Raw genomic sequence first — 15,073 nt, 5'->3', positions numbered from 1 at the left:
AATCGCGGCCCGCCCCGCCCCTGGCCCCGGCCCGCCCCGCCCCTGGCCCCGGCCCGCCCCCAGCCCCTCCTCCGTTCCTCCCCACTCCGGATCTCCCGCTCCCAACCCGGCCTCCGCCTCCCTCCAGACTCCAGCACCGCTCCGTGCCCGGCGCCTCTGGCTTCGGTTCTTCGCGGGGCTTTCGTCCCGGAGCTGTCCACCGCGTGGTGCTGAATCCTCGGGCGCTCCTGCTATGCGCAGGAGCAGGTGCCTATCTGCCCCCTCTACCCCGCGGTCAGACTGCATCCCACAGAGCAGCGGGCACGGGACAAGGGACACGGGGCTGGTAAGGTCACTGAGCCCCAGGAGGTGCGCACAGTGTTGTGGCGTTCCATCTTTGAGAGCGGAGGGGCTAGCCGTAGGGTCGAAAGGTGCCATTGGGAGATAGGTAAGGGGGCATGTGGGAGATAGGTAGAGAGCTTAGCCTGCTGCGACGAGTCTTTCCCTGTCCTCACATCCATTCTCTCCATCCACAGACTGCAGCTCAGTCCACATGCCAGGCCTGGGGTAGGGGCATATGTCTTTGGCCCTACGTGAGAGCTGGGGCCTGAGTCACTAGAGGAAGAGATGGGGGGGGCGGTCAGAGGAGAATGGGGCCTCCTCTTCCTGCAGATGACCTTTAAAGCTGCTATCCACCCCCTACACACACCCCGCCCTGACCTCCTCCCCCACCAACCTCCACTAATCCCCACCCTCATGTACAAATATTTATGGCAAAGATATATCAACCTGGGGTGTGTGGGGGGTGCTACAGAGCCAGTGACTAGGGTCAACCCTAAGGGACATGCTGGGGCTGGCAGGGGATCTGGGAGGGGAGGAGGGGTGGAGAGGAGGCTCCTGAAACTGGCTGCTGCGTAGGAGGGAACAGGAGCTGGAGCCCGAGCAGAGGGAGGACAGCTCTGAGAAGATGCTCTTGACTCTTCTTCTCTCCTGCAGCAGAATGGAGAAGGACGCCCCCATGGGTAGAAGGTGGTGGATAAACTGCAGCCCCTGATTGTGCTGAAGGGTTCGGGGGAGGGGGCCCACATCCAGGTTTAGCCCTGGAACCTGCATGAAGCATGCACACACTAGGTGCTAAGGCACACAGCATCCCTATATCTGCTCCCCTGGCACTGCCCTTTCTTCCACAGGTGTCAGCAGAGGCAAAGCTAGCTCCGACACATGCTAATGAGCACATGCCAAGCCCAGGTCCCTCTGGCACATGCACCTACATGTGTGTTTGGCAGTTAGGGGGGAGGGGTGTCACCAAGAAAGGATAGACTTTATCCCAGGATGCAGAAACCCAGTACCCCCACTGGGTTGGAAAGAGCACGGCTGTGAAACACACACATCAAACACAAACACAAACTCCATTGCTAATGGGAGGTAGGTGAGGTGACAGCAGAATGAGGGTTCAGAGCTGTCAGACAAGGCTGGGGAGACAGATATGTTGTCTTCCAGCCCTGGCTGCTCTCATCCTCTCTGGCTGGTTCAGAGCAACTGCTGCCTGGGGTAAGTGAGTGATGAGCTGGGCCCTTGGAGCAGAGGGGTTGATAGCAGCAGGGTGCTGAGGTAAGAGGACCACACAGCAATCCCTGCCCCCCTCACTAAGACAGCCTCACAAAAGACACAGGGCTTTAAACACAGCACCAGTCCCAGAGGCCCATTATGCGGCCCACAGAAGTGGCCTACACAGTCCCACTGCAGCACATGGACATGCATGTATGTCCACATGTATGTACCCAGCTCTGCAGCCACCACTCCCAGCCGTGCACACAAAGACACCCAGCCTTACAGACTTGTATATATGGACATGGCCACACACAGAGAAGTATATGCAACTATATGCACAGATGTACACACAGCCATAATACATAACTTTACATGCAGACAAACAGCTGTATAGACACCCCATCATATACATATAACCATACACATGGACATATCTACACATACATAGCTAAACTCACAGACACAGATGCACTGACCTATAACTTTACATGTGACACACAGAAAAGCACATAGCTTTACATGTGAACACACAATACAGCTGTACACAGACACACAGCTACACACAGATAGATGTATATGGACAAAGCCCCCACAGTGATGCTCCTAGCCAGCCAGTCTCACACCTCTGTCAGTACCATCACATATAGTTAAGACACATAAAGCACAGTACCACGTGCATATAACCACATAGCCATCCACACAAATACAGCCACACTCAGCCACAATCACATCCTAATGCCTACTTGGGCACAGCTTCACCTGAGACCACCATGAACAGACCCACCTTAGTTACACACACAGAGCCAAAGGCATGTGTGCATGTGTGTGCAATTACACACAAAGGTACACAGACACTGGCAGGCACAGCAGGGATGTCTTCACCTGCTAACTAGATACCAGCATGAGCATGGGCACACTTGAGCTACAGATACAAAGGCATCCCTTGGAAGCAAAGGCAGGCTGTGAGCTCCCCACTCCTGGGCCCCGAAGGGCACCCCATGCTTGGCCCTTACTCCCCTTGACCTGTTCTGCCTGTTTACCAGCAGCCCAGGGAGCCTTTGGGGCTGCTGCAACGGAGAAGCAGCTGTCAACTGGAGTCACAGAGCAGGGAGTGGAGGGCCTTCAATACCCTGCTTCCTCCTCTCACCCCAGGGTACCTTGACATATTCCCTCCTCTCCCCAGGCTAGGGGTACTTCTGCCCACCCCCAACCTATCTGCACAGGGCTCCTCAGGGTGAAACAAACACACAAATGCACAGCCCAAATCCAGGTGAAACAAGAAAATTATATGCTTTATTCTGGTTCTGGAAGCTCCAATGTGAATCTGAAAAAAGATGTCAGAGGGGCAGTAGCCCCGGGGTCTGGGTGCAGATTACAGTCCCTGGCTCCTTTGGCCCTGGGAGCCAAAAGTATGGTAAGAAGGCTTAGCTAGAGCCCAGGGCAGTGGAAATCAGGTCCCCCTGAGGCCCCAGGCCCCAGCCTGGGCCTGAGAGGTGAAGGAGGAAGAGGGCTGGAGAGTCTGCTCAGTTCCTTAGCAATTGTACCCCAGGAGGGTATGAGCCTAGGGTTACTCCTCACCCTTCTCGGGGGTACTAGGTTCCCGGGGCCACTTGGCAGCCCCTAGGGGTTCAGCCTCAGGGCTCAGCCTTGGCTCTCCCAGGGGTCCCTCGCCTTCCAGGTCCAGCTCCTCAAAGGATGAGCCACTGGCGCCCGACTCACTATAGCTGTGCTCACTGCGGGTGTCACCATCGTCCCAGCCACGGCTGCTCACCCCAGGGGACAGTGTGGCAGCTGAAGTCTCCCGGCTGCCAGGACCAACCTCCAGGCTTACAGAACTCGTGTCACTCATCGTATCAGCTCCTGGACCAGGAAGAGGGAGTACACATTAGCTAGGACCCCCATGCCCTCCCCTCCTCCAGGGAGAGGACAGAGGCCTTATCACTTGTTCAGCAATCCAGCATACATAGTGTGCTCATGAATAATAAAGTGGGCCCTGGCTGAGGAGACGCGTTGCAGCTGGCCTCTGGCCTCTGCCCTGAGCAGGGCTGCACTGACAGGGCAAAGGAAGAGAGGGCGGGGGAGGGCAGTCAGCTGTGCACTCCTCTCCCTCCCCTGAAATAGCCTCACAGCTCCCTGCACGCCCACAAAGCCTGCTGCCCCACCCCCACCCCCCAACAGTCCATTAAGGACCACTCAGCCCTGAGGTGAGGAGCTAAGGGTAGAACAAAAAGACTCAAGTACTGTCCCCTCCTCCACCCCCCATTTCAGGCTTAGAGAAAGGTTTGTTCAAGGCCAGCTACAGACAGTGCCTACAAGGCATGAGGACAGGAGAATGGACCAGGAGGCCTACTCTCTTGTCCCCTCCCCCATGCAGGGCTCCCCAAGGAGCAGCCGTATCCAGGAAGGCAGCTGGCCTCAGCCTCTGGCCCACAGAGCCCTGATTTGAGGAGGCAGCTAGGACAGGAGTGGGATGGAGAAGTCCTAGGAAACCAGCTGCAAGGAAGGAGGGTACTGGGATAAAGCATTTTAAAGGCTTTCTTCCCATATGCATGGGTCATCCCAGAGGAGCCCTTAAATATCTCCAATGACTGGTGGTTCCTGAGCCACAAGGCAGCAGAAGGGGACCAGAAGAGCACTCTGAGGGCAGCTGGAGAGCCCTGAGACAGGGGTGATGGTTCAGGTCCCTCCCAGTCTGTTCCTCCCACCCCTAACACATCCTCCAGGCAAGCAGACACTTCATCTGCCCTCTTCAGGAGCAACCCTTCAATTCATCTCCCCAGATCAGAGAAACTGACAACAGTTGGCAGGGGGCAAGGAGGGACAAAGAGCTCAGGCCTGCTGTGTAAGAATCCAGATTGAGAGAAGGCTGATATGTCTCCCTTCCTATGTGAGAGGGAGAGGCGCAGCTGTCAAACATCACAGAGGTGAAGGGTGGGCCAACTTCCCCAGATCCTGTCTCCATGGTGATGGAGCCCCGAGCCAGGAGCAGCTGGGGAATGCTTGGCATTTGGACTTGGCCTGGAACTTACACTGTGCCTCAGATGGGGACTAGCGTAAGGATGGGGAGACTTGGAGTCCGCTCTCCAGTCCCCTTGGCCCTGAGAAGATGTCCTTTGGGCCAACTGGCAGAGGTGAAGGGAACCCTGGAAGTGCCAGGCTTCTGGTCCAGGGCCCTCTTCTGGCTGAGCCCCAATCATGACGCCCAGAATAGAGGCATCCATGAGTGACCTTGGGTTACATCCTGAGTTATGGGTGGTTCCTTCTGACTCTGGGGCAGGACTCCAGCCTCTTAGTCACTCCTTAAATGATAATCAGTGCACCAGGGGCTGTAGGCCTGAAAAGAGCAAATGAAATGGGGCCCCCAGGCCCCATTAAACTGTCATGTTCCACCAGCCCACTTACCCAATGGCTCTCTTGGGATCTGGATATGGGAACCTGCCTGCTTAGCTGCCAGCTGCCTCCTCCTCCCTCTCCCAGCTCCTAGGCTAGGGGTGATCAGAGGAAGGAGCCCAGGGAGGCCCCTTCAGGCTGGGGCCCAGTATGCTGGGATAAGGACAGCCCCTGGGGACATTTCTGGCAAATGAGTCCAAGGCAGGGAAGTGGCATCCCTCTAGGCCTACCAAGGTCTGCACCAGAGGAAGTTCCAGAGTCTTGGGCCTGTGTCCCAGGGCACAGGAGGCCTGGCAAGGAAGAATAGCACCTAAGTCTCTAGGGCTGCTGGGGCAGGGAATGAAGCTACCACCTTCACCCCAGTCCCTCCTTCCTCCAATGCCCACAGCCAGTGCAGGGAGATCAAATATTCATTGCTTCTCTGGAGCTAAATAATACATCAATGTAATAACAGGCATAAGGCAGCTAATCATCCCCTTTCACCTCCTAGCCCAAGTGGAGGCCCCAGTGGGGAGGCAGGCAGGGGCAGGCCAAGCCCTGGGCAGCCAAGTACCCAGCACACACTGCCATGCAAATGACATGCACCTGGCAGACACATGCTCAGAGTCTGCCCTGGGTGTCAGGGCAGACCCTGTCAGAGGTGGGCAGACCCCTTGGTGCCCCCACCAGGGAGTGGGCGGGCAGGCTAGTGGGGAGGACAGGCCAAGGCTCTGGGGGCGTGGGAGCCACGGCTGCAGCCAGCTGCAGCAGGTGCCAAGCAGTCCTTCAACACCCCTGGCAGGCAGTGTTTGGGAGAGAAGCTGGATGGGTGGGCCAAGGACGGGATGGGGGTGGGGTGTAAGCAGCACAAGGAGGTTGAAGGAAGGTCAAGGCACTCCCCCTTCCTTCCCTGGGGACTGCCTGGGCCTGCTGACCTTGTGCCATGTCTTGTGCCCACAGTAGGGGCACTGAAGAATGTCTGCTGGGCTCCACCAGGCGGGTGGAGCAGTGCCCCATGGAGATAATTAAGTGGCAGATGAAGTTAACTGTGTTGGACATGGCCTCTAGGGAGTGGAGACTGACTCTCAGTACCCCAACCCCCTGCTACAACGTACACCACTCTAGGGTGACCTTGGCTATGGAAGACTGGCTGGGCAGACGAAATCTAAAGAGAGAGGGACAGCTGCTCTTCTCCAGCCCTGTACCACTCCCACAGGTCTTGGGCCTCCAGAATCGATTACACAAGGCTCCACGAGCATGGACAAGGGCTGGATTCCTTAGGATATTACCAGCAGGCCCCCTTGCTCCTGGGAACAGCCCAGGGTCGCAGAGGTGATGGAAGGGAGGGGGGCTGAGAGCAGGCAAACCACCAGCTGGCCTGGACCTGGGATATGAAGGCTGGCTCTGGTGGAAGGGGCAGGCACTGATCTTCTGGCTGCCCTCTGCATGCTCTCTGGCTGCTCTTCAGAAGGGAGAAAGCATCCTTCTTTTGGCTGGGTTCCATACCGGGGGACAGGAGAACAACCTGTTCCCTTCTGTACCTTCCAGATCCAGTGCCAGCCTTACTCCCTGATGAGCCCCACCCAAGTGATGCTTTTCCCAAACAGCTGCATCTACCTCCCATGAGCATCCAGCTGTCTGTGAGCTCAGTTTCCAAGGGTACTCCCCGTTGCATCTGAAGGGAATCCAGGCAGGGTCTTTGTATCTGTGTTGCCAGGGGTAACATGTGTGAATCCACATCTACATGGATCCATGTATCTGGAAACAGGCAATTCTGCATGTGGGTCCGGGGTAGGCACGTCTCCTTCCTCCACCTCTGTCAAGCTTAGCCTGGACACCCACAGTGCCAACCCAGCCATGGAGGAGTCTCCTAAACCATGCCCCACATGTCCAGGGAAAGGCTCCACAGAGGGCCCCACCATCCATACCTGTGCCATCCATCTGGGCGTCAGTGGCCTCTGCGGGCCCTCGGCTTTTCCGCTCTGTCTCCTTCACCTCAGGCACGTAGAAGTCTCCCTGCCGTGCCAGTGGGCACATGAAATAGATCTGGTCTTGCTGGTAGATCTCTAGCCGAGGGTGGGCACACAGCTTCCGCCCCTTGTTGGAAAGTGGCAAAAGGTGGAATGAGACCTATGGGGTTTCTGACCCACTTGTCCCTGAGAGGCCCTAGGAACTGTCGATTGTGCACTCCCTCCCAGGGGGCTGGCTCTGTCTCCTAACTCAATTTCCCCCAAGTGCCAAACCTCTGCTGAGGGAGGCACACACAGAGCACCCTAAGAGCAGGGCCCCATACTCCAGGAGGCAGTGGTCTAACGAACAGGAGTCCTTTGGACAACACCCTGGGGCAGGTGCTAAAAGAATCCAGGGGCCTGGAACCACTGGTCCTATCTGTATGCCTGCAACCAAAAGACTGTTCCAGAAAGCAATGGTCTCAAGGAGCCATGAAGCTTAGCGCCCCAGACTACCCCAGGGACAGGGACACCATGAACTGTGGCCCCAGCCACCCAAGCCAAGCCAAGTTGTGACCTGCTAGGTTTCCCATCCCAGGATCCTCAGGCTCTGACGTCCCCTCCACCCTGGACAATATTGATTGACCCAGAGATACCAGAAAGGAAAGGTCACTGCCCCTGACCCTTAGGCTTCCAGCTCCTGCCCTTGCAGACATGTTACTGACAAACCCTGGACAGGGGCTCCCGGCCAACTAAACCCCTCTTGCACTCCCATTCCCCTACCAGGTCAGGTCTATGCCAACCTTCAAGGCTACCAGATATGGTTGGTTCCCACCCCTTCTAGCACCTTCCCAGAGTTTCAGCCAAGGGGAAAGAGGCAGACCCTAGGCTGGAGGGGCAGGCAGGACAAGTAGAACTAGCACCGAACATCACCCCAATTCCCCAGGGAGCCGAAGTACCAGTTTATAGGGCCCCAAGTTCTGAGACAGGCACTCTACTCCCCTCTGCCTGGACACAAAACCCAAAGATCTCCCCACCCCCAGTGTGTGTGGAAGGGGGCAAAGACACATGCCAGAGCTGCACTGAGGCATTCAGAAACACTCACAACAGGGGTCAAGCCCATTTTGCTCCCCAGCCTGCCCCCCTTTCCTGCCATGGAGTGCAATTACCCACTAAGATGACTGTGAGGCCCCTGCCCTATCACTGCTCACCCGCCAGCCTTCACAACACGACTATTTATAGCACATGCCCGGCTCTCATCATGAGCTCTGAAATGAGCCTTCCACTTAGCAGTAATGAAAGACTTATTGCCTGGTAGGGAGAAGCCACTCTAGGACTCCACTTGTCCACCTCCCTGGCCAACATTAGGGTTGAGGAACCCCTTCCAATTAAAGCAGTGAAGAAAGGTAAAAATGAACCCCCCAGGGAAAGAGAAGAGGAAAAGTGAGCCTGGAAGGTTTATCAGCCAGGGAGTCCAGCAGCCAGAAGGGACAGGGTATGTCTAGGACCCCACAGGGTAAGTAGATGGCCTGGCCAAGGTCCACCTGCAGCTCACCTCACCTGACTCCATGGGTAATGCGGGCAAGGCCCTGCACCCTAAGTCTCCATGTGCTCAAACACTGCAGGGTCGGTGAAGGAAAGTCATTATTTTCAATAGTTTGAGTCCAGTATTTTTTGCCAATCTGGGTGCTCTTCATGCTACCTCATGAGTCCACATGCCCAGCTCCTTCCATCTCCACATACACTGATGGCTGCCTCTGCTTTTCCAGCTACCCACACACTCACTCAGCCCTGGTCCTCAGGAGGACGAACAAAAACACGACATCAGGAAGTAGGAGCTACCAGGCTCTGGGGGTTACTCTAATGCCAGCACTGGGAGCATCTGCCAAACCTGAGCCCCCCTCAGTGAACTATGCCATGTCACAAGCCCAGGGTCGGGGGGGTCTCCCTGAAGAAAGTCCAAGTCCTTCCTTGGTAGCTAGAGGGAAGAAAAAGGTCCCCGAAACCAATCAGGGCATAGCTTTCACCAACATGCCCATGCTCTGGGTATTCAAAAGGTGCAGAGGAAATCTGCTGAGTGGTCATCAGCCACCTGGTAGTCCATATCTCAAGGGATGTACAATTTTAGCTTTGGGAGATGCTCCCAGGAACAAGAGTCTGTGCCCACCAAGAAATTCCAGGGACAATGGAACCCTACACCAACTCTTGTCAACACTCAAACCACCTGCCTGGCTTCCCTTCTGGAAGTAACAGGGATGATAAGAGAGAGTAGTCCTTTTTTCAGTCTCCCCTCTAGGCTGGGCATCAGGGTGGGCAGTACCAGGCAGCCACCCTTACCACCTGCTTTGCCAGCCCCCTCATTGGCAGGCGAGAGGCAGCTCTGTGGCTGCTCTGCGCATCTGCCTCCTCCGGAGAGCCCGGCTCTGAAGTTGCCTGGCTGTGGACAGCCTCGTTGCCATGGAAACTGCATCCTCCATCCTTGCCGTCGCCTTCATCTCAAAGCCATCGGGGAGAACAGAGGAACAGGGGAGACAGAGGAGAGAGAGAGAGAACTGGCCTGGCTACACAGCCCTTCCTTCCCTGTCCAGCTCTCCCTCCTTATAGCATCCCACACAAGGAGTGCCAGCTGCCCATGCATGCCTGCCTCCAGGCCCCTGGAGGGGCAGCCTCCCACCCAAACCCAGCGTGGTCCTCCCCCCACCACCTGGGGGCCCCTGGCCCTCCTTGGTGGAAGGAGACAGGGAGCTAATTAAAAATCTCACTGACGGCTCAGCCTCAAATCATTTTAACACATGCCAGGTCCTGTCAAAATTCAGACTCAGGGCAAAGGAGAGAAGCAGGAGGAAAGCAAAGGTGCAAACTTCCAACTCAGGCCCATAGGCAAGGGAGGGGTTTATAGTTGTCCCTGTAGCCTCTCCTCAAGCCCCCCTCCATGTTCTGCCCCCAGAGCAATAATGAGCCCAACTGGGGCTGGGGGATGAGGGACAGGACTAGCCATAAGCCCTGTCCCTAACGGATTAGGCAGAGGACAAGCCTTGCCCTGCCCCCCCGCCCCCTGCAGCCAGGTAGAGCCTCTGAGGGAAGAGAGGGTAAACCATGGGCCAGCTCTCAGGTCCTTGCTACACAGAAGGAGCTGTGACCTGGGATGCATGTCGATGAGCTGATAAATATTGGAAAATCATTGGAGAAAGGCAAGACCAGCTGCCTCTCCCTCAGCTAGCCCCAGGGAGCCCTTGGAGAACAGACTGTCAAGGGACAAGGACACCAAGTCAATGCCACACTGACTGGTACTGCTGGGCAAAGGAGCCTGGATGGGCCTGGTGTCCTTCCAGCCCTGGGCACACCCCCTCCCACAGCCCAGATAGCCAGAGGCTCCAGGAAGCATCAACAGGACAGGGGAATCTACTCTGGCCACTGAAGCCACCGGCTATTTGATGAAGCCACAACACAAAGCAACTCACTCCCACACAGAATCAAGGAGACCACAAGGTCTCTCTCCTTGGAGGGAGAGATGCAGTCATCCACAATCCTTCCCACCTAATAGGAAAAAAGTCACTATGCCAAGGGGCCACCAGGAACTGCTAGAAACTGGATTCAGGAGTTCTAGTTCCTCAGACACATCTCCAAGGCTTACCTCCCACCTGGGCTTTTCATAGAAGAAACAAGAGGGGGACTTGGAACACCACCCATAATGCAGGGATTTCCAGGAGACCTGTCAACGGCACTTCCTCCAATACCACCGCTGCACTGACATGGGCTCATCCCCCTAGGGGTGCTGATAGACAAGGGAAGAAATGGTGTACACAGGCTGCCAGGGTGCCACTGCCTCAGCTACCTTGGTAACACACCATATATTCCCTTCTCACCTCAGGCTGAGCTCACTACTGGGTGGGTGGAAGGCAAGGATTTTGGCCCATGCAGCTTAGGGCTCCTACAGAGGCTTAGATGGTCATGGTGGGCCAAGGTTTCCCCATGCCACCAGCAGTGCTTCCCCTGGTAGTTCATACTGCATCAGGAGAGGGGAGGATGAGAGTAAGAGAGAAGACCTGAACTACTCTCATTTGGGCACCAACCAACCCATGCCCTTGGCTTTGGCTAGATGTGGGAAGGGGATGTGGGGCAGAAAAGGTCAGGTCCAGGTGGAGACTGAGGTTGGATCACACTCCCAACCTGCCTGGATGCTGGGTCTGCTCAGAGCTAGGTGGACTCAAATCCCCAAAAGGATGAGGCAAAGGGTACAGGTCAAGGATTGGTTCACACATCTCCCACCTGCATTTGAGCCCCAGAAAAAGATGAGTTCTGCTCTGCTGTCTCTACCCAATCACAGCCCTTTGCCTCACTGGGGTGAGGGGCTCTGAGCCTCCCTGTTCACCCTGAGCTGCCCAGTCCTACCCATCCCTCCATTCCAGGCTGGACAGCTGGGCAGCTACAATGCCAGCAAACAGCTGTTGCATCCCACCCGAGGTGGTGGCATCTCCTCACTGGGTGAAGTGAGGCATGCTCATTTTTAATTACACAGGCACCAATGTGCACCCGCCTGCACACAGCACTCCCTACAAATGGGGGCTCAGACCCTGGAGGCCCCTTAGGCAACTGGTCTGCATCACACGTGCAAAGTGATGGGGGAGGCACAGCAGGCGCTGCTACAGCTAGAATGTGGCACATTGTTATTATTCTGCCCAGGAACTTCCATCAACTTCCCTCTCCCTGGCTGTCTCTCATCCCCACCGGGCCTCCCAACAGCCTCTGGCCCAGAACCTAAACCTGTCTGTGGAGTGGGAGGGGATAGCACAAGATAGCTCTGGGGTCCCTGCAGTGCCACCAGGGAGAGCCTGCAGAAGGGTGGGTGAGAACCCTCCCCCCGCCACTTGTAGCAGGAGGGCTCGAAGCTATGAAAATGATGGGCAAAGGAGACAAAGAGTGAGATGGAGCTGCCAGGGAGGGGAGCGAAGGGGCAGAAGTGGCAGAGAGAGCTCCAGGCAAGAACCCAGAGCCTAGCTATTGATGAATAGATGGCTTCTCTATGGGTCTCAATATTCCCAACTGTAAAATAAAGAGACTGGAACAGATGATCCTAAAAGAAGTGAGAAACTGGAAAAGGTGAATAAAAACACCATCACTGAAAGATAGGACAATTATATACTTGAAAAACTCAAAAGGAGTCAATTGGAGAAACTACCACAAATGTTAAGATCACAAAATTAACAAAACAGCCAAGCCCAGTTTTCTGTGCACCAGTCAGCTACTTAGAAAACATAATGGAAGCAACAGATGAAGGCTTTGTGGGGTCATGTCTACCTGAAAGCCCCCCAGATGGCAAGGGAGGGGCTGGCAGAGGAGCCAGGCTTGGGCAGGAAGCTGGGAAAGACTGCAAAAAGGGGATGGTGTGAGGGAGAGTAGGGTGGGGAAGGAGGGCGCTGTGCCTGGCACCCCAGCCTGCTGTGCCTGCTGGCGCCACTGCCTCAAGACTTTTCATTTTCACCTCAGAGCCAACAGCTTGCCATGCAATTTACACCTCTGCTCATATTCCTGCATACCCAGGCTTCCTGGGCAGCTCAAGAGGGGGCCTCGGCAGCCATCAGACCAGGGCAGACTGGGGCACTAAGGAGCAGGGGAGGGTGATTCCCTCTAAGTAGGCACAGGAGACCCAGGCCCTTAAGCACCCTAGTTCCCATCTGAACCAGGAAGCCTCTGACCCTGCAGCCAAGCCCAGCCTTTCCCTTTCCCAGGGCCCAGAAGGCCAATTTCCAACCCCAGCTCAGTCCCAATCTGGCCTTCTTAGGTCCTTGTGGAGTAGGACCAGGGGGCAGGGAGCCCAAGGGTGAGGACCCTATGGGAGACTTGGAAGCTCAGCCCTGGGATCCCCCCCACTCTCCCTTCCAAATATGGGAGGGGAGCCACGGCCTCCAAGACGCTGCTGTTACCATGGCAGGCTCCACATCCCACCCCTCTCCAAGACCCAGCCATTCTCTGAAGCATCTGTGCAGTCAAGGACCTTGAGCCCTGTAAGATTCACAAGCTGACAAATATGTTACTGATTGATTATCCAGCAGCAGGAAGGCTGCTCGGTGCAGATGGAACCATGAAGCCAACCACCTGGGAGCCAGAGACATCAGGAAGTGCCAGAGGGGAAGGACAAGTGGGCAAGTAAGGATGAAGAGGAGAGGGGGAAGGAGGGGAGGTAGGTGAGGAGGCGGTCCTGAATTTCTCATCTCTAACTGGTACCTCTGACTTCTGCCCTCCACCCACCCCCTAGGAAAGCCCTTTCTCTGGAGACTTAGGTTCTCCTATCTGTATAATCAGACAGCTAAACTTCCTTATCTGAGGGCTCTGCTAAAGGGTAGAGTTTTTCTGCTCTGGATGACAAGCCCCCTCCTCAAAATCTCTCCCCTTTCCCTCATTCCTGGAATCCCAAGCTTTGTGGAGAGGAGCAACAGAATTCTTCCTTGGTAAATCCCATCTGCCTAGGGAAGAAGACTCCCTCTGGATTGGTGACAGCCCAACCCCACAGCACTATCCAGACAAGCCTCAGCCCCCAGGGTCCTGAGGACTGCCAAGCTACCACATCTGAGCTGGTATTTCGAGAGTAGTGGCTCCCACGCCCGCCCCAGCAAAGGCTGGCTTTGTGCTTTCAGCCCTGGGGTAGGGGAGGGGAAAGAGGTGAAGCCAGAGAGACTGAGGAACAGGTTCTAGGGCCTAGGCCAGCAGAGGGGAGAGACCTGGCCTCCTGTGGGTACCAGCCTCCAGGGGGAGTTCACTAAGAGGAGTCAGGGAAGCCATGCCCTGATAAGGTAGGGGGCTTCTCTTGGTTTGAGGGCTCTGGGAGTAGAATGTCATTCAGAGCTCAGCTATGTGGCCTCCAGCTCTCCCTCCCCATCTCTGTGCTGAAGTCCTGTTACAAAGCCCAGCTTGGATGCTGTCACTCATCTGCTCAGACACTATCAGTGGCTGCCTGGAGCATTTAGGACCCAGCTTCATCTCTTGGGCCCGAACTTTTGCTCCTCCCCTGCACTCTAGCCACAATGTACTTATAAGCCATGCCCAAATCAGTGACTCTGCCTGACCTCCTTTTTCACCTCGGGAAATGCTACCTTTCTTTCAAAGCTAAGCCTAAATGCCACCACCTTCCAAAGGTTGCTTTGCCTTTCCTGGTGAATCCATCCCTCCCCTTCCCACCCCACTCTCCCTGGGCATGCCTAAACCCTGTGACTGGGGGAAATGGGCACGGAAAGAATTCTTGGGGCCTGTCACTCAGCCCCAGGTCCTGGCACTGCTGAGAGTGCAGGTGGCCGCACCGGCAAGTGAGCCTCAGTAAGGGAAGCCTGGGAATGGAGCTGTCTCCACCTCACTGGGGGTGAGGATATGAGGCCCAATAAGGCACCTGCAGCAGCTGCTTCCTGTGCCCAGAGCAACTGCGAAGGTCTTCCTTAATGGGAACCTGCTGGGCAAATGGGCAGCCAGGCTCTTCCTGCCTTTGCTTCTGGCTCCCCAAGCTGACTTCCAGACCAGTAGCTTCAGCTCTGACTGCCCACCTACTATAGAAAGAGGGTCAATTAGATGTTGGCTCACACTGCTGCCAACCCATGCTCACTCTGGGGACCATCCCAAGCGTATCCCAAGTTCATGACAAGTCCTGAACCTCTTGGGCCCAGCCCCATTCATGGATGAGGCTAAGTGGCAAAAGGCACAAAACCATCAGAATGATATTCGGCCCAGGGCATCCAGTCTGGACGCAGCCACTGACCTTGGGTAACCTCCCTTTTCCAGGGAATGTCGGCTTTGATTGTGACCTTACGATTGCCTCCTAGCTGGTTACCCCATCCCCTGAACAATGCAGCATAAAAGAGGGCTCAGTAAATAACTGCTGAGGTAAGCAACTGAGCTGAGGTGCCAAGAGAGCCTCCCTTATTAAAAATAAAGTTCAGGGCCACCTGGGTGGCTCAGTTGGTTAAGTGTCTGACTCTCAATTTTGGCTCAGGTCATGATCTCACAGTTTGTGGGTTTGAGCCCCATATCGGGCTCCACACTGGCAGTGTGGAGCCTGCTTGGGATTTTCTCTCTCTCCCTCCCTCTCTCTGCCCCTCCCCAGCTCTCTCTCTTTCAAAGTAAATAAATTCTGAAAAAAAACCATAAAGCTAGGAACCCTCCCACATTTGCTCAGCAAAGGTGACGGGCACAGAGAGCGATTACCCTAAATTTCACATCCCACTGGGGTGTCCTCACCT

The 15,073-nt window shown here is 55.7% G+C and overlaps 1 protein-coding gene across 7 annotated transcripts in view; it reads right to left on the bottom strand.

Annotated features, from left to right (window-relative positions):
* Window positions 1-785: 785 nt before the first annotated feature.
* TEX264 (testis expressed 264, ER-phagy receptor) overlaps window positions 786-15,073 on the bottom strand; it is a 34,364-nt gene continuing 20,076 nt past the window's right edge. For 3 of the 7 annotated variants that reach the window (XM_040445518.1, XM_040445520.1, XM_040445519.1), the window contains exons 5-6: window positions 6,828-6,996; window positions 3,738-6,657 (exon numbers count right to left, since the gene is read on the bottom strand). In XM_040445518.1, coding sequence (XP_040301452.1) covers window positions 6,185-6,657; window positions 6,828-6,996 — 642 coding nt within the window. In that variant the 3' untranslated portion in view covers window positions 3,738-6,184. Of the gene's footprint in view, window positions 970-2,795; window positions 3,391-3,717; window positions 6,658-6,827; window positions 6,997-15,073 lie in introns of those variants that run through there. The other 4 variants (XM_040445525.1, XM_040445524.1, XM_040445521.1 and 1 more) reach the window with 4 other exon arrangements.

Source organism: Herpailurus yagouaroundi, unplaced genomic scaffold, assembly GCF_014898765.1.
Source record: "Herpailurus yagouaroundi ecotype Mexico unplaced genomic scaffold, PumYag 193, whole genome shotgun sequence".
In the NCBI taxonomy this organism is placed as follows: domain Eukaryota; kingdom Metazoa; phylum Chordata; class Mammalia; order Carnivora; family Felidae; genus Herpailurus; species Herpailurus yagouaroundi.
The sequence above is the reverse complement of the archived record's forward strand: the minus strand, read 5'-3'. Positions and strand labels throughout refer to the sequence as shown.